The sequence below is a fragment of the Bubalus kerabau genome, chromosome 3 (genome assembly GCF_029407905.1).
Source record: "Bubalus kerabau isolate K-KA32 ecotype Philippines breed swamp buffalo chromosome 3, PCC_UOA_SB_1v2, whole genome shotgun sequence".
Lineage (NCBI taxonomy): Eukaryota > Metazoa > Chordata > Mammalia > Artiodactyla > Bovidae > Bubalus > Bubalus kerabau.
Window position 1 is genome coordinate 71,705,700 of NC_073626.1, and position 20,108 is coordinate 71,725,807.

At 41.2% G+C, this 20,108-nt stretch overlaps 1 protein-coding gene across 16 annotated transcripts in view; it reads left to right on the forward strand.

The window, feature by feature from the left end:
• The window catches only part of TTN (titin), a 276,446-nt gene that overhangs the window by 67,398 nt on the left and 188,940 nt on the right, over window positions 1–20,108 (forward strand). For all 16 annotated transcript variants that reach the window (XM_055572076.1, XM_055572078.1, XM_055572080.1 and 13 more), the window contains exons 45-76: window positions 2,278–2,556; window positions 4,321–4,884; window positions 5,476–5,757; window positions 5,857–6,135; window positions 6,712–6,990; window positions 7,082–7,360; window positions 7,480–7,767; window positions 7,879–8,157; window positions 8,256–8,537; window positions 8,632–8,910; window positions 9,020–9,298; window positions 9,401–9,679; window positions 9,795–10,082; window positions 10,208–10,486; window positions 10,621–10,902; window positions 11,003–11,281; window positions 11,401–11,679; window positions 11,793–12,071; window positions 12,173–12,460; window positions 12,706–12,984; window positions 13,202–13,483; window positions 14,529–14,807; window positions 14,929–15,210; window positions 15,958–16,236; window positions 16,350–16,637; window positions 16,789–17,067; window positions 17,161–17,439; window positions 17,543–17,821; window positions 17,939–18,226; window positions 18,349–18,636; window positions 19,187–19,468; window positions 19,728–20,006. In XM_055572076.1, the coding sequence (XP_055428051.1) occupies window positions 2,278–2,556; window positions 4,321–4,884; window positions 5,476–5,757; window positions 5,857–6,135; window positions 6,712–6,990; window positions 7,082–7,360; window positions 7,480–7,767; window positions 7,879–8,157; window positions 8,256–8,537; window positions 8,632–8,910; window positions 9,020–9,298; window positions 9,401–9,679; window positions 9,795–10,082; window positions 10,208–10,486; window positions 10,621–10,902; window positions 11,003–11,281; window positions 11,401–11,679; window positions 11,793–12,071; window positions 12,173–12,460; window positions 12,706–12,984; window positions 13,202–13,483; window positions 14,529–14,807; window positions 14,929–15,210; window positions 15,958–16,236; window positions 16,350–16,637; window positions 16,789–17,067; window positions 17,161–17,439; window positions 17,543–17,821; window positions 17,939–18,226; window positions 18,349–18,636; window positions 19,187–19,468; window positions 19,728–20,006 (9,285 nt within the window). The remainder of the gene's footprint in view (window positions 1–2,277; window positions 2,557–4,320; window positions 4,885–5,475; window positions 5,758–5,856; window positions 6,136–6,711; window positions 6,991–7,081; window positions 7,361–7,479; window positions 7,768–7,878; window positions 8,158–8,255; window positions 8,538–8,631; window positions 8,911–9,019; window positions 9,299–9,400; window positions 9,680–9,794; window positions 10,083–10,207; window positions 10,487–10,620; window positions 10,903–11,002; window positions 11,282–11,400; window positions 11,680–11,792; window positions 12,072–12,172; window positions 12,461–12,705; window positions 12,985–13,201; window positions 13,484–14,528; window positions 14,808–14,928; window positions 15,211–15,957; window positions 16,237–16,349; window positions 16,638–16,788; window positions 17,068–17,160; window positions 17,440–17,542; window positions 17,822–17,938; window positions 18,227–18,348; window positions 18,637–19,186; window positions 19,469–19,727; window positions 20,007–20,108) is intronic.

Here is a 20,108-nt window from a genome sequence, read left to right on the forward strand (position 1 = left end):
AAAATCTTCCCAAGTGCCATGTCCATAGTGGAAATTAGTTCGTCAACAGTTGAGTCTCTGCAAACGTTATCAGCTGAACCTGAAGAGAGTTATCCACAGCCATCAATAAAAGAAACACCAGCCCATTCATATCCAACCTCTGTGGCTGAGGAAGTACTGTTATCAAAAGACAAGACAGTGTCTGCAGTGGACAGAGGGCAAAGAGAGACTTCTCAAAAGCAAGAGTCACAAAATGCTCTCTTCCTGAATCAGAACTTAGCTGAGGGACACGCACAAAGTTTCCAGGGTCCTGACGTCACAGTCTCCAGGGTCCCTTCAGAACACACGTGCACAGAAAGTGAAATTTTGATGGAAAGTGTGGATCAACTGGATAGTGCAGGGCAAGATTTTGCAGACAGGATTGAGGAAGGCCAGTCCTTAAGGTTTCCATTAGCATGTGAAGAAAAGCAGGTACTGCTCAAGGAAGAGCATTCTGACACCTTGGCATTGCCCCTGGACCAAACCACTGAGTATAAAAAGGAGCCTATGGCAGTAAATGGTGTGCAGGAGGTGCAGGGAAGTGATTTTCTTTCTAAGGAAAGTTTGCTTCCTGGTATTCCAGAGGAGCAGCGATTAAACCTGAAAACTCAGATCCGCAGTGCTTTGCAAGCAGCAGTGGCCAGTGAGCAACTGAGTCTTTTCTCTGAATGGTTAAGAAACATTGAACAGGTGGAGGTCAAGGCCATAGACTTTACCCAAGAGCCAAACTGCATTATGTGCACCTATCTGATTACCTCAGTGAAATCTCTGACAGAAGAAGTAACCATCACTATTAAAGGCATTGATCCTCAAATGGCTGACTTGAAAACTGAACTGAAGGAGGCGTTGTGCTCTATATGTGAGGAAATGAACATTTTAACAGCCGAGGAGCCTGGAATTGAGAAAGGAGCCACAGTAGTCTTGCAGGAAGATGTTTCTTTTTCCAGTTCACAGAAGCTTGAAGCAATCACTGAACCAGAAGTTGAATCTAAGTACCTTGTCTCGAAGGAAGAGATCAGTTATTTTAAGGTGGAGAGTCAGGTCAAAGCTGTGGGTACCACATCTGCTTATGCTGCTGTTTCTGATGAAAAACAGAATGAGATACCAAAACCATCAGAGGAAAAAAATAAAGTCCCTGAAGGTGGTACTGAGGAGGTTGGTACAGTAGAGATACAGGAAGCTGAGGATGAGAAAGACAGGAAGTTCGGAGAGGATGGTCCTGATGTACAGACGCCCTTGGTGGACACAATTGCCGAGGAAGGTGACATCATAAGCCTCATGTCATGCATAACAAACGCCAAAGAGGTGAATTGGTATTTTGAGAGTAAACTAGTCCCTTCAGATGAAAAGTTCAAGTGTTTACAGGATCAAAATACATACACGCTAGTCATCGACAAAGTAAATAGAGAAGAGCATCAAGGGGAATACACGTGCGAGGCCTTGAATGACAATGGAAAAGCAACAACTTCAGCAAAACTCACTGTAGTCAAAAGAGGTTGGATTTTTAAGGATTCAGTGGATCAAGCTCTAACATTCACTGGGTTGTAGTGATTTAGGTTTCATCACTGAGTTTTAACTTACCTGCCATTGCCAGAATTTATTTAGAGTAAAAATGAAATCACAGACATAATCATGGTTATTAACTCTTCTCCTTTTTCCTTACTGCCTTACTGGGTGGTACATTATACTGCTATTTATTAAAAAAAATAAATGTATTTTCATATATTTCATAAAACTGATAAATGTTTTGTCTATTTCTATATGAAAATACTTTAATGATATGTAATCAAAAGCTGTCAGTGAACACCTAGTTACCCTGAAATCGTCAGTCTCATTCATAAATTCAAAATAACCACGATTAATTGTCTGTGTTTTTCATTTCGACGTCTTTTTTTTTTGCTATCGTTTCACTACATCACTTTATTTAGTAGATCGTGTTTCTTTCACGTTATTCTGAGTTTTCCTAGTCAGCATGGTATATTAAAAAAAAATATCACGTTGTTATGCATGTAAGCCAAAGCATCACATTTTTCACAATTCACTGGAAAATAACAATTGAATATGTTGAAAGCTGCTCATTGTCTTCTTTTGCCTTCAATGATCTTTCTCATTTTCCAGTCACTTGTCTTAAACTGCTGCAATCCATCTCACCAATTTCAACTGTTTTACTCCATTAACAGCCACAAAAGTTAGAAGGAAAAGAAAAATGTGAGGTGCCTAGTAAGGAGGCGTGCTAACAGCCTCTGCTTCCCTTTGCAGCTGCTCCAGTGATCAGGAGGAGAATTGAGCCCCTGGAAGTAGCCCTGGGCCACCTCGCCAAATTTACCTGTGAGATCCACAGTGCCCCCAATGTCCGCTTCCAGTGGTTCAAAGCTGGACGAGAAATCTATGAAAGTGACAAGTGTTCTATTCGGTCTGCAAATTACGTCACCACCCTGGAAATCCTGAGAACCCAGGTTGTTGACTGTGGCGAGTACACCTGCAAAGCGTCCAACGAGTACGGCAGTGTCAGCTGCACAGCCACACTAACTGTGACAGGTAAGTGCCGTACGCTGACACGGAGGTCGTTCCGTTTCATACGGTCGCCTGTTTGACTTCCACACAGGTGCAGGGAGTGTGTGTTCTACCAACTGGAGAGACCAGCAGCAACGTGGTAACAGAGTGGCTCCTGCAGAGCCTATGAGAGATGAGAAATTTTGTTTCTCATTGTTTCTCTTGTTTAGGGTCCTATTTCTGACAACAGCTAAAGAAAAAAATAACTTTTTATTTCAAGAGGATGTCAAGGAATCCTACAAGCAGTGACTCCTGATAGTTTGGTTTGGGTTTTTGTTTTGTTCTCTTTCTTTTCTTTAAATAGTCTGGCTTGCCCCTTAGTATAAACAATTTTCAGGACACTTTGGTGCTGCTAAAAAAATAAATGATGTCCCAATATATTTCATAACTTGGAATCAATTAACCAATTAAGAACAGGGAAAATCAGAACAGAAAAAATAAGGACAGAGCATAAGACTAAAATTAAACAAATCCTAATAAGAGATAGGGAGGTATTACAGGACTCCAAGCTAGGATTCTCACCCTAGGCTTTATTACTAATTTAAAAATAAGAATAACTACACAAATATTCTGTTCTTAGTTTCCTAATAACATACAGGATGACTGTCAAGTAGGTAACACTCAAGTGTTTGAATTCCCTTATTAGCAAAAGAGATCAGTAGCTCTTTCCTTTCTCTCCCTTCCTTCCCTCTCTGTCTCTCTTGCCTTCTTTCTACCAAGGGAAAATGTGACTGTGAGCTTATGAATTATGGTTTGGGATCAGGGGTAGCAATGACTTGTGCTGTTGACAGAAGCCATGCACAAGTGGGCCTGTCTTTGCTCTTGTTTTTCTTTTTGAAGTTTAGTTGATTACCATATTACCTTGATCTTCTTTTCCAACGAGAGCATGGAGGGGAAAGACAAATGCAGCACCTGTCATTGACTTGAAAAAGACGAGGTTACCTATAGCTTCCTCTCCTCCACAACTCTTCCATCGGAAACTCCACACCCCGGGCCCACAGTGGCCCATTCAGTGGTTTTTGCTTTGTGATCAAAGAATATCTATGCCACCAAGTACATGGCATTATTCTTAATGACACTTTGGGAAATTTCTTTATCCAAAATAGGCCTGTTCAGTAATGGAACTAACACTTGAGCTTCAAGTCACAGAGGAAAGAAGAAAGAGGAGGATTTTTTTTTTTAACCAAAAAGAGAGGTTCCTAAAGGCTTTCTTCCAAATGCAGAATGGACATAGAAAATTACTGCTATATATATTTTTACAAGTTTGAAATGGTTTAGCAGATGCATTTATAGTTGAAACATGAGGGTTAGACTTTAAAAAACTATTCACACCTTTTCTATTACTCACTTAATATCCCTGCTCTTCAGAAAAGTCAAGAACATTTTCTTTATATTCCTTATACAGTCTTCTGATTTGCAGAATTAAAGTACCAGTTGAATTGCTTATCAGATAGTTCAATTAATCAGCTAATAAAATGGACAGATCTTTAGCAATTGTAAGTTAATGTTGTGAAATAAAAGAAGAACAAATCTTCTTTTATTTAAAGTGCTGTCTTGCTCTGCTATAAAAAAAATTCTCGTCTCTTTCCTTTGATGCATCTTTTCATCTTCTTAATACATTACCCTACTTTAAATAATGTCTCATGTCTATCTAAAGCTATAACTCATCTCTTCTCTTTCTTGGAATATGTAATTACAGCAGGAGCTTTGTGGGGACAAACTATAACACTGAAAACATTTCTCTTACAGAGGCGTATCCACCAACCTTCTTCTCCAGACCTAAGTCCATAACGACTTTTGTGGGTAAGGCAGCCAAGTTTCTCTGCACAGTGACAGGCACTCCCGTGATTGAAACCATTTGGCAGAAAGATGGCATGGCCCTCTCACCTTCCCCTACCTGCAAGATTTCAGATGTAGACAACAAACACATTTTAGAGCTCTCAAATCTTACAGTTCATGATAAAGGAGTTTACTCCTGTAAGGCTTCTAACAAGTTTGGAGCCGACACCTGCCAAGCTGAGTTGGACATAATTGACAAACCACATTTCATTAAAGAACTGGAGCCTGTACAATCAGCTATCAATAAGAAGATCCGTCTTGAGGGCCAAGTAGATGAAGACAGAAAAGTCACAATTACGTGGAGCAAAAATGGGCAGAAGCTCCCCCCTGGGAAAGATTATAAGATCTATTTTGAAGATAAAATAGCATCACTTGAGATCCCTCTGGCCAAACTCAAAGATTCAGGAACCTATGTTTGCACAGCTTCCAATGAGGCTGGAAGCAGCTCCACTTCAGCGACAGTAACTGTCAGAGGTAAGAAGTGTGTGAACAATGTTTCACTCCCTTCTCTGCAGGGATGCCTCAGTAGACAAATTATTGACACACTGCAGTTGGCGCATTTTGTGATGAAAATGATTTCATCTCAGCAATTGTTTTGGTTTGGGGAAATTGTGAAATTGTTTATTTTTTTTAGTCTTTTCCAGAATTCACTTACTCTTGTTCGTTTCAAGCTGTCTGCCATTAACATAGCTTGCTTAAAACTACTTCTAAGAACTTTTGAGTTAAGGCAATCCTTAAATATCTTCTTTCATAAAATTGCTCTTTGTCTAAGTAGAATTTGTTTAGTTTTGGTTTTGTTTATTTTTTTTTTTTAATTTTATTTTATTTTTAAACTTTACAAAATTGTATTCGTTTTGCCAAATAAATCAAGAGTCTGGGAAAACATTTTGGAATCATAGAAATGTGGAAAGCTATTAAGTACACCACAACCTGTTCAGGAATTTCATGAAGATATTGTATGTGTGTGTGTGTGTTGTGTGTGTCTTTTTATTGTGTGATGTCTACTTTGTGTGTGCTTTATGCTTCAGATGTCTTTTCCTTTTCTTTTTTGTCAACTTCATATAGAGCCACCATCCTTTGTGAAGAAGGTGGATCCTTCTTACTTAATGCTCCCAGGTGAGTCAGCACGCCTCCACTGCAGGCTGAAAGGCTCACCTGTGATCCAGGTTACTTGGTTTAAAAATAACAAAGAACTTACTGAGAGTAACACAATCAGAATGGCCTTTGTCAATTCTGAGGCCGTCCTTGACATTACGGATGTAAAAGTTGAAGACAGCGGGACGTACTCGTGTGAAGCGGTGAATGACGTCGGCACTGACAGTAGCAGCGCTGAAATAGTTGTCAAAGGTTCGTTGACTTGGTCATAGTCCATTGGTTTTTGAGACAAGGTTTTCTTTTTACCTGTTTGTAACACGTAACTTACACAATCCTTTCATGCTTTTGTAGAACCTCCTTCGTTCATCAAAACTCTTGAGCCTGCAGACATAGTGAGAGGAACAAATGCCCTCCTTCAGTGTGAAATCGCAGGCACTGGACCATTTGAAATTAGCTGGTTCAAGGATAAGAAGCAAATTCGAAGTAGTAAAAAGTACAGGTTGTTTTCTCAGAAGTCCACTGTGTCCCTGGAGATCTTTTCTTTTAATAGCGCGGACGTTGGTGACTATGAGTGTGTGGTTGCTAATGAAGTTGGGAAGTGTGGCTGTGTGGCAACCCACTTACTAAAAGGTTAGTGCTGGAAAAATTCATATCTCTTTAATAAATTGTCAAAATAGCTTTCTTAGCTCAAGGAAGTAAAAGGGGTACACTCTCCTCTTCTCCTAATTTTTGAAAATACATTTTGCCTTCGGTTTGACCTAGGACCCTGGGGACAGTGCAGTCTTTATCTTGAGGCCAGTGTAAATATTGAGTCTCTGATGGTGGTGGTGGTTTAGTTGCTAAGTTGTATCCAACTCTTGCGACCCCATGGACTGTCGCCCACGAGGCTCCTCTGTCCATGGGATTTTCCAGGCAAGAATACTGGAGTGGGTTGCCGTTTCCTTCTCCAGGGGATCTTTCGGACCCAGGAATTGAACCCGAGTCTACAAAAATGAATTATGCAATAAGCAATTTTGTCAGCTGATAGCCGTGTATCTTTGCATCTTCTTCTTGCATGGAACTGTAATACCTCTTCAATTGGATTTCTTTTTCTAATCAACCAACACTATGGACTAGATAAATGTAATCGAGATAAAATAATTGCATGCACATGGTGTCAAAGTGTTTGGGAATGATCAATTTTATTTGCTGTCTTTCTTTAACTAGAACCACCAACCTTTGTAAAGAAAGTAGATGATTTTACTGCACTGGCAGGACAGACAGTTACCTTTCAAGCTGCCGTGAGAGGGTCAGAACCCATTTCTGTCACGTGGATGAAGGGACAGGAGATCATTAAAGAAGATGGAAAGATCAAAATGAGCTTTGCCAATGGTGTGGCAGTCTTGATAATCCCTGATGTGCAGATTAGTTTTGGTGACAAATACACGTGCCTGGCTGAAAATGAAGCCGGAAGCCAAACGTCTGTTGGGGAATTAATAGTTAAAGGTTCGTGGAGGAACATTTTGAATTGATATTTCCTTTAAAAATGAAACCTTAATTGACACTGCAGAATTCTAACTATTTATTACCATTGTAGAACCCGCTAAAATCATTGAGAGAGCAGAACTGATCCAAGTGACCGCAGGAGACCCAGCCACACTGGAGTACACAGTCGCAGGCACCCCAGAACTCAAGCCAAAATGGTACAAAGATGGGAGACCTTTGGTCCCCAGTAAAAAGTATAGGATAAGTTTCAAAAACAATGTTGCCCAACTCAAATTTTATTCAGCTGAACTGCACGATAGTGGCCAGTACACGTTTGAGATTTCCAATGAAGTGGGCAGCAGCTCCTGTGAGACAACCTTCACTGTCTTAGGTTAGTATCCGTAGAAACCTGTGCTCCCATATTCCTTTGAAAACCAACTGACAACCAACACTAAAATCACTGCGCCCTTTTCCACATTGTTCTTTCTTCTCTTCTTGTACCATGAACAGATCGAGACATTGCTCCATTCTTTACCAAACCCCTTCGAAACGTGGACAGTGTGGTTAGTGGCACCTGCAGGCTGGACTGCAAAATTGCTGGCTCCCTCCCCATGAGGGTGTCCTGGTTTAAGGATGGTAAAGAAGTAGCCTCCTCTGACAGATACAGAATAGCCTTTGTGGAAGGCACAGCCTCTTTGGAAATAAGCAGAGTAGACATGAGTGATGCCGGGAATTTCACCTGTCGAGCCACGAATTCCGTGGGAAGCAAAGATTGCAGCGGAGCCCTGATTGTGCAAGGTTGGCCGGAGACTGTGCCTTTCATTCTTATGTAAATGATGTTCAAATTAAGGTATCTTCCTTTCAATGGCACCTCTTAACTCTTTCAAATTCTTTTTTACACTCCTTTAGAACCACCCAGTTTTGTAACTAAACCTGCATCAAGGGATGTCCTGCCTGGCTCCACTGTGTGCCTGAAGAGCACCTTCCAAGGGTCTACCCCTTTCACAATCAGATGGTTTAAGGGTGACAAAGAGCTGGTTTCTGGTGGAAGCTGCTATATCAACAAAGAAGCTTTAGAAAGTTCCCTGGAACTATATTCAGTAAAAACCACCGATTCAGGCACATATACCTGTAAAGTCAGCAACGTGGCTGGAGCTGTGGAGTGCAGTGCAAACTTATTTGTAAAAGGTTTGCAGAATTTCCTTGCAGAATTTCCTTGACATCTTTGAGCTACCGTTGTTAGTTCTTGCCTCTTTCTCACGTCTCTGAATGACTTCCTTCCACAGAACCTGCCACATTTGTTGAAAGGTTAGAGCTGTCCCAGCTGTTAAAGAAGGGAGACACCACCCAGCTAGCCTGCAAAGTCACGGGCACCCCTCCAATTAAAATAACGTGGTTTGCAAATGATAGAGAAATTAAGGAGAGCAGCAAACACAAAATGTCTTTTGTGGAGTCCACCGCGGTTCTAAGACTTACAGATATTGCTGTCGAAGACAGTGGTGAATATATGTGTGAGGCTCAAAATGAGGCTGGCAGTGACCACTGCAGCAGCATTCTGATAGTCAAAGGTTTGTGTTCACGTTGTCTCTCGAGTTACCAAAGTTATGGCCCGGGGCACCGACTCCACTCCCATTAACTCAAAATAATTCCTTTCCCCTGTAGAGTCACCTTACTTTACCAAGGAATTTAAGCCCATTGAAGTGTTGAAGGAATATGATGTCATGTTGCTGGCTGAGGTGGCAGGCACGCCTCCCTTTGAGATCACTTGGTTCAAAGACAACACCACACTGCGAAGTGGCAGGAAATACAAAACCTTCATTCAGGATCAGCTGGTTAGCCTGCAGATCCTCAAGTTTGTTGCTGCGGACGCGGGTGAATACCAGTGTCGGGTCACCAATGAGGTGGGCAGCAGCACCTGCAGTGCCAGGGTGACTTTAAGAGGTTAGTGTCAGTGCTGGTGACGGACTGGCTTTTCTTTGGAGCCGATGCTTTTGGTTAAGCTGGTTTCGCTCTCGAGTCGGTATTGATTGAGAATTCGTTCTTCCACTAGAACCCCCAACCTTTGTAAAGAAGATCGAGAGCACCAGCTCCCTTAGAGGAGGCACCGCTGCCTTCCAGGCCATGCTGAAGGGCTCCCTGCCCATCACGGTGACTTGGCTAAAAGACAACGAGGAAATCACTGAAGACGATAACATAAGAATGACCTTTGAGAACAATGTGGCAAGTCTGTACCTCAGTGGCATTGAAGTCAAGCACGATGGGAAATACGTTTGCCAGGCCAAAAACGATGCAGGAATACAAAGGTGTTCCGCAGTACTCTCAGTAAAAGGTCAGTTCAGAAAGCTCACTGTGGGTTCTAGGGAAAAAATGCAGATGTAAGCCTTTAACCAGAGCCATTCACAACCCACACCTATCCCTTTGTTTTCCATAGAACCTGCAACAATCATTGAAGAGGCTGTGTCTATAGATGTCACCCACGGAGACCCTGCCACTTTGCAGGTTAAATTTTCAGGGACTAAGGAGATTACAGCCAAATGGTTTAAAGATGGCCAAGAACTGACACCGGGCCAAAAATATAAAATCAGTGTCACTGACACTGTCTCTATACTGAAGATTATTTCTACAGAAAAGAGAGATAGTGGTGAATATACTTTCGAAGTCCAAAATGATGTCGGGAGGAGCAGCTGCAAGGCTAGCATTAATGTCTTAGGTTGGTACAGCTTTTCTATGGCGAGGAACTGGGCATTTCTATGCTCTTTCATCTCTTTCAATTTTAGAAAAAAAGTATAAATCAGTAGATTGACTTTTTTTTTTTCATTGCATAGATCTTATCATACCTCCGTCATTCACCAAAAAGCTGAAGAAAATGGACAGCATTAAAGGGTCTTCCATCGACTTAGAATGTATAGTGGCTGGGTCACATCCCATAAGCATCCAGTGGTTCAAAGATGACCAAGAAATAACAGCTAGTGAAAAATACAAGTTCTCTTTTCATGACAACACTGCCTTCTTGGAAATCAGTCAGCTGGAAGGTTCAGACAGTGGCACGTACACTTGTTCTGCCACTAACAAGGCCGGACACAACCAGTGCAGCGGCCATCTGACCGTCAAAGGTTGGCAAATTTTGTCTCTGCCTCTCGAGAACTTGCTGCTCTCTCATTTCTTAATTCTTTCCTTGACTGATCAGTTCTACAATAAACCTTCCTTTCCCCTTTCGCTTCTTCTTCTTTCACCCCAGAACCCCCTTACTTCCTGGAAAAGCCACAGTCACAAGATGTCAATCCCAATACAAGGGTTCAGTTAAAGGCACTTGTAGGTGGCACTGCACCCATGACAATAAAGTGGTTTAAAGACAACAAAGAGTTGCACTCCGGAGCGGCTCGCTCGGTCTGGAAGGATGACGCCTCCACCATCCTGGAGCTCTTTTCAGCCAAAGCTGCCGATTCGGGGACCTACATCTGCCAACTGAGCAATGATGTTGGCACAGCAACCACTAAAGCCTCTCTCTTTGTGAAAGGTCTGGTCTCTCTATCTTCTCACTGTCTTGCTTGCCTAGATTTTCTTCAGGGGAGCGGGCTTGAGAAAACAATTTTGCTCATTGGTCTTTAGTATAAAAAATGCTCACCATCACACGTTTTTCCCCATCTTTAGAACCTCCTCAATTCATTAAGAAGCCCAGCCCAGTGCTAGTGCTGAGGAATGGACAGTCCACGACATTTGAATGCCAGATAACAGGCACGCCTGAAATCAGAGTTTCTTGGTATCTGGACGGGAACGAAATAACAGCCGTTGAGAAACATGGCATTTCCTTCATTGATGGTTTAGCCACTTTCCAGATATCTGGGGCCAGGGTGGAAAATAGTGGGACTTACGTCTGTGAAGCTCAAAACGATGCAGGCGCTGCGAGCTGCAGCATTGAGTTAAAAGTGAAAGGTGCGTTACTGCTTCTCTTTTCCACTCTGGCTATGCTCCTGGCTGGTCCTTGGGTCTTCCCTGGAGTAAGCGGTTCTCTGTCTCCTTTTTGAATCTTTAGAACCTCCCACCTTTATCAGGGAGCTGAAACCCGTGGAGGTAGTCAAAGATAGTGATGTGGAGCTGGAGTGTGAAGTTATGGGAACATCTCCATTCCGAGTCACTTGGCTGAGGAATAACAAGGAAATTCGGAGCAGCAAAAAATATACCCTGACTGACAGAGTGTCAGTGTTTAATCTCAACATAAACAGATGTGACCCCTCAGACACTGGTGACTACCAGTGCGTCGTATCCAATGAAGGCGGCAGCTGCTTTTGCAGCGCTCGAGTCTCTCTGAAAGGTCAGTTGGATGCAAAGGAGCTGGCTGCCCAATACAAATTCTGTAAAGTTTTCATCTTGTGATGATGGGTAGGAGTTCAGATAAACTTCCTCTTCTCATACTGTCTACTTTAATCACAGAGCCACCCTCGTTCATAAAGAAGATAGAAAACATCACTACTGTTTTGAAAAGTTCTGCCACCTTTCAGAGCACTGTGGCGGGCTCTCCTCCCATTTCTATCACCTGGCTCAAGGATGACCAGATTCTGGATGAAGATGACAATGTTCACATCTCCTTTGTGAACAATGTGGCCACACTTCAAATTAGATCTGTGGATAATGGACACAGTGGGAGGTACACGTGTCAAGCCAAGAATGAGTCAGGAGTTGAGAGGTGTTACGCTTTCCTTTTAGTACAAGGTGTGTGAGCTAACCCCTTTCAGAGTTATTCTCTGGAGACAGTTTCACAAGCAATAACCTCCTTTCCATGGAATTATGAGTGTAACTCATCCATGTTTCCATTCTTACTACAGAACCCGCTCAGATCATAGAGAAAGCTAAATCTGTCGATGTAACTGAGAAAGACCCAGTGACCTTGGAGTGTGTTGTGGCCGGAACGCCAGAACTCAAAGTCAAGTGGCTTAAAGATGGGAAACAGATTGTGCCTAGTAGATATTTTTCGATGAGTTTTGAAAACAACGTGGCCAGTTTTAGGATTCAGTCAGTAATGAAGCAAGACAGCGGCGAGTACACTTTCAAGGTGGAAAATGACTTTGGAAGCAGTAGCTGCGATGCCTACCTGAGAGTACTAGGTCTGTACTCTTGGCCCCCGTCAGTTTCCCTTATGTATATTTGTCCTTGGTAAACAAGTGGCAACGATTAACGGGTGTTTTTTATTGTTTGCATTGGACAGATCAAAATATTCCCCCATCATTCACCAAAAAGTTAACCAAAATGGATAAAGTGCTAGGCTCTTCCATTCATATGGAGTGCAAAGTTTCTGGCTCACTTCCTATTAGTGCTCAGTGGTTTAAGGATGGAAAACAAATATCTACAAGTGCAAAATACAGACTCGTCTGTCATGAGAACACTGTATCACTGGATGTGAACAACCTGGAATTAGAAGACACTGCGAATTACACATGCCGAGTATCAAACGTAGCAGGGGATGCGGCATGCAGTGGCATCTTGACTGTAAAAGGTTAGAATTTCTTAAGCTCTTCCTGGCTGTTCTCTCTGGTTGCTTTTAAATGTAACACTCTTTCCTGGTGTCCTTTAAGACTAAAAATCGCCATAATTCTGTTTCTTTAGACACATCTATATTGAGTTCAAGAAATATTCAGTCATTACCTCTTTTCAGTAATGTTTTCTTACATGTCCTTAAAACTGTTGAAATAATCCAGCTACAAGGCATTTAATCATATGCATTTCTCTTCAAATCTGTAGAACCTCCAAGCTTCTTAGTGAAACCTGAGCGACAACAAGCCATACCTGACTCTACGGTGGAATTTAAAGCTGTGCTAAAAGGAACACCACCATTTAAAATCAAGTGGTTTAAGGATGATGTGGAACTTGCCTCTGGACCTAAATGTTTCATTGGCTTGGAAGGGTCAACTAGCTTCTTAAATCTCTACTCAGTGGATGCCTCCAAGACTGGGCAGTACACTTGCCAAGTTACCAATGACGTTGGTAGCGACTCTTGTACCACAGCGTTGCTTGTGACAGGTGTGCAAGTTTGATTGTTTTATGTTTCTGTCTGCCTGTGGCTCTGGTCCTTTCTCTAATCTTTTACAATTCATCTACCCAGTCAAGAAAATACCCTTCTATTGGCCAGGCATTGTTCATGTTTCATGTTTTTCTCTTTCTTGTACTACTTAACTGAACTTGTGTTATTTATATCTGTTATGTTCCCTCATAATCTCCTCTTTTCTTCACTCTCTAGAACCACCAAAGTTTGTAAAGAAACTAGAAGCGACCAAAATAGTGAAAGCAGGTGACTCAGCACGACTTGAATGCAAAGTAACTGGATCCCCAGACATCAGAGTTGTGTGGTACAGAAATGAACATGAACTCCCAGCCAGCGATAAATACAGAATGGCTTTCATTGATTCGGTGGCCGTCTTACAGATGAATTACCTTGGTACTGAGGACACTGGGGATTTCATTTGTGAGGCTCAGAATCCTGCTGGCAGCAGAAGCTGTAGCACCAAGGTTATTGTAAAAGGTAGAAACCTCTTTCTTCTCTTCCTCATTACCTGAAGCCCACCTTCTTCTCCTCTGGCTATCAGAGCTCTTCATTGTTTTACGGTCATCTTTAGCTTCCGTTTGAGATCATAGGACATTTTCCCAAATAGTATCATTTCTGTTTTTAGATGTTTTTCTTAAGATTTGCTCACCTATAGATAATCATTCTGAGATATTTTTCTTGTTATGCCAATGCCATAATTCTAATCACCTCAACATATGAGCCAAGCAGTTCAAATGTGATGTTTCAAACACTCAAAAAAGGAAGGCATTTTAAAATGAACTTTTGCCTTCAGTCAACTTATAAATATATCATCATCCTCAGCATGATCTTTATCTTTTATTGAAAACAAAGACTATTTGCCACATATATCCCAAGTTTCAAGCAATAGAGGTTTTAACCGTACATTTACAACAGGATCATTATATTGTTTTTTCTCTCTCAAAACTAGTTCCTAGTTTTTAAAATAAGATCACTATACCGTGTTGTAAATAGTACTAGTATTTTCCAGAATTTTTGACACAGAATCTACGTTTGTCATATTGTGACGCAATTATTGCAAAACTCATTTGTTGATGTGGAAGACTTAGAGCACCGATGGTGTGGTAACTTCCAGGTATCCCGAGAGTAAAGCACTTACAAAAAAGTTCATCCCTGAAGTCAGGACCCCATACCTCATACAGATCATATTAATCCTTACACTTGGGTTTAGAGGTGTGTTTGGTTTTTGTTTTGTTTTACAATTTCACATCAATCTTTACTAAATTAGTAAAGTGGTGTAGACAGAACGTTGAGCTGCTCAGTAAGGTTGTCTGGGGTCTAGTCTGGGTCCTCAGCCAGTGAAGCCAAGTGATTCTGTAAAGGCCCTATTGCTTCTCTGAGGCTATTATTCTTCAGCACTAAAGTCATAGTGCCAGAACTGTGTTAGTAGTTTGACTCTTTCTTCCAATTTTTAAACAAAGAAATAAAAACATTATATGGAGTTAAGTAGCCTAGTTCATGAGGAATTCTTGTTTTTTTACAGAACCACCTGTTTTTAGCAGCTTCCCTCCTGTGGTAGAAACCCTTAAAAATGCTGAAGTTAGTATTGAATGTGAACTTTCGGGAACACCACCATTTGAGGTGGTTTGGTACAAAGATAAGCGACAACTCCGGAGTAGCAAGAAATACAAGATTGTGTCCAAAAATTTCCATGCGAGCATTCACATTCTTAGTGTTGACACTTCAGACATGGGTGAATACCACTGTAAAGCACAGAACGAAGTGGGAAGCGATACTTGCATTTGCATTGTAAAACTAAAAGGTAAGCATTATTTCCTGCATGTGGCAGAAATGGCAGGAATGTGCAAAATGGTTGTTTGTTTTCTCTTTTTCATTATCTGGACAAGCTTTCCAACAATCTCCATCCATCTTTCCCTGTTCAGAACCACCAAGATTTGTCTCCAAGCTGAACAGCCTCACTGTTGTAGCTGGTGAGCCTGCTGAGTTACAAGCATCCATAGAAGGCACCCAGCCTATTTCTGTCCAGTGGCTTAAAGAGAAGGAAGAAGTGGTTAGAGAAAGTGAAAACATCAGAATTACATTTGTGGAAAATGTTGCCACTCTGCAGTTTTCAAAAGCAGAACCAGCTAATGCTGGGAAGTATATCTGCCAAATCAAGAATGACGGTGGAATGAGGGAGAACATGGCCACGTTGACTGTTTTAGGTTGGTACAATATGGTGCAGTAGTTCTCTGATATAAGGAGGTGCCAAACCCTGAAATGACTTAATAAGAGATAGTGGTAGAATTTCCTTTTTTTAATTTCTAGAACTATATCAATCCTCACCTATTTCAAAGGTTTATAGAAAAGGACCTTTCAAGCACTCTTTTCTGTGTCTGTGATCCTAACAAAAATTAACCATTTTTATTATTTTCTTGATGAATTAGCAGAGAAAACCATGACTGTCTTTTGTTTAACCATGGAAAAAGTGAGAGTCCAACATATGCTACAAGGAGATTTTTTTTTACTCAAGTGTTAGTGTTTAAGCTGACAAAAACTCCAAACATCAAAGTTTGATAAGAATGACTTGCACTTTCATCTTTGGGCATATTCATTTTTAATTTTGCAGTTGTTTGAAAAACAACGTTGAAAAAGCTGTCTTTAGCTCCTTAAAGTAGAGCAACAATACTGAGCAATTCATAGGAACATGTGGGCTTTGTTCTAGAGAGGGTCAAGTACAAATCAATATATGACATTGAATTATTTCAGAAGTTGAATAATGCAAAAACATATTTCTTAATAATGCCTATAATTTCATGACAGCATGTAATTATGGATTCTCACTTTAAGGTCTAGAGAAAGAGGGCCTGAAGATATCCATATCACTGAAAGAAACAGTGTTAATGAATTTGATAGTAGAGACAAGGTGAAGCTAACAGGTTTTAACAGATGGCTATCACGTTTTATTTCAGAACCTGCAGTCATTGTCGAGAAAGCAGGTTCGATGACAGTTACTGTAGGAGAAACGTGCACTCTGGAGTGTAAGGTGGCTGGCACTCCCGAACTCTCAGTCGAATGGTACAAGGATGGAAAGCTGTTGACCAGCAGCCAAAAACACAAATTTAGCTTCTACAACAAAATCTCTTCCTTAAAGATTCTCTCCGTTGAAAAGCAGGACGCAGGCACATACACTTTCCAGGTTCAAAATAACGTTGGAAAAAGCAGCTGCACAGCCGTGGTCGATGTTTCAGGTTAGTTGCGACATGTTCTTCCCATTGCTTCAGCAAATTCCTTTCACAAGCTTTCTTCCCTCGAGTCTCTGCTGTTCTTCCAAACCTCACGTCTCTTGCCTCTCCTCATGCAGACCGAATGGTTCCTCCCTCTTTCACACGAAGACTGAAAGATACCATTGGCGTGCTGGGTACATCTTGCATCTTGGAGTGCAAAGTAGCCGGATCATCACCAATCTCTGTTGCCTGGTTTCATGGGAAAACCAAGATTGTCAGTGGAGCGAAGTACCAAACTACATTTTCAGATAATGTCTGCACATTGCAGCTCAATTCTCTGGACTCATCAGATATGGGCAGTTACACATGTGTGGCTGCTAATGTTGCTGGGTCTGATGAGTGCCGTGCAGTGCTGGCTGTACAAGGTCAGTGTCAGACACTCACATCCTTTCTTACAAGTTCTTCTTTGGGTGCCCATCCCTGCTGACACGTTCAAAAGGCATCTTCTTTTTGATAAAAATCACAACTAAGTCTGAAACTTACAGGATCTTTTCATTGTCCTCCTTGCTTGTATAGAACCACCCTCTTTTGTGAAGGAACCTGAACCTTTGGAAGTACTACCAGGCAAAAACATCACCTTCACGAGTGTTATTAGAGGAACCCCTCCGTTTAAGGTTGGCTGGTTCAGAGGTGCCAGAGAACTGGTGAAAGGAGACATGTGCAACATCTATTTTGAAGACACTGTGGCAGAACTGGAATTATTTAATATCGACATCTCTCAGAGTGGGGAATACTCCTGTGTGGTTTCCAACAACGCTGGCCAAACATCCTGCACTACCCGTCTCTTTGTAAAAGGTTTGCTCCAGCGCATTGTGCTTCCTGCTTTTTAAGTGGCATCTTTGTTCGTGTTTTTACTGTGTTTAACGGCTATGCTTTGTCACTCCTCAGAACCAGCTGTGTTTGTGAAGAAACTGAGTGATCACTCGGTAGAACCAGGGAAATCCATCATTTTGGAAAGTACCTATACGGGAACACTCCCCATTTCAGTTACATGGAAAAAGGATGGTTTCAACATAACACCCTCTGAAAAATGCAGCATAGTCACAACAGAGAAGACCTGCATCCTGGAAATTCTGAACAGCACAAAAAGAGATGCAGGACGGTATTCCTGCGAGATTGAGAATGAGGCGGGAAGGGATGTTTGTGAAGCCCTGGTGTCTACATTAGGTGTGTTTCTTATTCTCCAATGATTGGCATTTGTCTAACGTGAGGCATGGTTTGTGTGGTTTTCTTTAATCCCAGTTGCTGATCGTGAACCTTTCCTCTTTAGAACCACCTTATTTTGTTACGGAACTGGAGCCCCTGGAGGCATCAGTGGGAGATTCGGTTTCTTTACAATGCCAAGTTGCTGGGACCCCAGAAATTACAGTGTCTTGGTACAAAGGCGATACCAAGTTACGGCCAACTCCTGAATACAGGACTTATTTTACAAACAATGTGGCCACACTTGTCTTTAATAAAGTGAACATCAATGACAGTGGAGAGTACACATGTAAAGCAGAAAACAGTATAGGAACTGCCTCTTCTAAGACTGTCTTCAGAATTCAAGGTGATGATCTTATTTTACAAATTAAGGAATTTCTTCTTCCTTATCTTCACACTTCCCTTTATGGGGAAATTTCTGTTTCACGTACTAATGCCTCCAGTATTACTTGTCTTCCTGCAGAGCGCCAGCTCCCACCTTCCTTTGCAAGACAATTAAAGGACGTTGAACAAACTGTTGGGTTACCAGTTACCCTCACTTGTCGACTGAATGGCTCCGCACCCATCCAAGTGAGCTGGTACAGAGATGGCATACTTTTACGAGATGATGAAAATCTACAGACATCATTTGTAGATAATGTGGCAACTCTAAAAATTTTGCAAACAGACTTGAGTCACTCTGGCCAGTACTCTTGTTCAGCTTCTAATCCACTTGGAACAGCGTCTTCCAGTGCTAGACTGACAGCAAGAGGTTTGTTCCCATGTTACTCTTTTTCTCTTTGCAAACCATGACTTCCTATTCATTGTCAAAGTCAAAATAGTCAATAAAGAACAACAGCAAAAAGTATGTTGATTTTTCTTCTCATCTTCCAGAACCTAAGAAATCTCCCTTCTTTGACATCAAGCCTGTATCTATAGATATTATTGCTGGGGAGAGTGCTGACTTTGAATGTCATGTTACTGGTGCTCAACCAATGCGAATTACTTGGTCAAAAGATAACAAGGAGATCCGTCCTGGAGGAAACTACACAATTACATGTGTGGGAAACACTCCCCATTTGAGAATTCTTAAAGTAGGCAAAGGAGACTCTGGTCAATATACTTGCCAAGCAACCAATGATGTTGGCAAAGACATGTGCTCAGCTCAACTCAGTGTAAAAGGTATCTCTACATGGCACTGACCAATACTTATTCTCTCCCATGTTACATAATTCAGAAACTTCTTCAGAAAAGTTTCTTTATTTTTTAAATGTTTGGGATGAACTAACTAGATCATATTAGAATTTGTATATTAGTGTTGGAGGCAACATTAATCAAAGTTCTATTTCCCTTTTTATTTTGTTTTTTAAATTAGTGTATCTCTAAGTATAATCTTATCAGAGTGTTGTTTATGTGAAATTTGTTAAATGTCATTTCCTCTCTTTTTTTCACTCTTTTCCTGTTATATGGCATTTTGAATTATCATTTTGATCAAATACTTCTATAATACATTAACTTACATGTTTTAGTTTCTATATCCAGACTACAAGATTAACTTGTCAATTAAATTCTCTATTAAAAATAGTAAAAGTTTATTTAACAGAAAAAAATATATATTTTATCATGAAATTCTCAGAAAGTACATATATTCTTAATAATAAACAAGATTAAATTAGGTATTTATAAAATCTTAAGCTACAAACATAAGCTGTTTCTTCCTTTGACTTATTAGAACCTCCGAAGTTTGTTAAGAAATTAGAAGCTTCGAAAGTTGCAAAGCAGGGAGAATCCATCCACCTGGAATGCAAAATAAGTGGTTCTCCAGAAATCAAAGTTTCGTGGTTCCGAAATGACAGTGAACTTCATGAGAGCTGGAAGTACAACATGTCCTTTGTGGACTCGGTGGCAGTGCTCACCATCAATGAAGCCAGCGCGGAGGACAGTGGGGACTACATCTGTGAAGCCCATAACGGGGTTGGGGACGCCAGCTGCAGCACAGCCCTGACCGTCAAAGGTTAGATACACTAAGTCCCTTGCTTTCTTCCTTCTCCTCTGCTCTGGATTCTTTCTCAGCAGTGTTCTGAGCTCCAAAACAAAAAGGCCAGTGAAGGGGATTTGCTTGCAATTCTTAAACTAGCTTTTATGACTTGTCATGTCTTATGTTCGTTTACTGTCATATGGTCACTCCAGGCACTGAATGATTTAGACTCTAACATATTGTTCCCTTTTCTTAGGCAAATGCTCTCATTGTTTATCTTCTTTTCTTCTGGTAGCACCTCCTGTTTTCACCCAGAAGCCTTCTCCAATAGGAGCCCTTAAAGGGTCTGATGTTGTCTTCCAATGTGAAATTTCGGGGACTCCCCCATTTGAAGTGGTGTGGGTTAAAGATCGAAAGCAAGTTCGAAGCAGCAAGAAGTTTAAAATCACCTCAAAAAATTTTGATGCAAGTCTTCATATCCTTAACCTGGAAGCCGCCGATGTAGGCGAATATTACTGCAAAGCTACTAATGAGGTGGGAAGTGACACATGTGTTTGCACTCTCAAGTTCAAAGGTTTGTATCCATGGGCCCCAAAATAGATGCCTCTTGCTTTCATCTTTTCTTGCTTGACCAATAATGTATTTGGCTGTGAGTCTCATCTTTCTTCTCTAACCT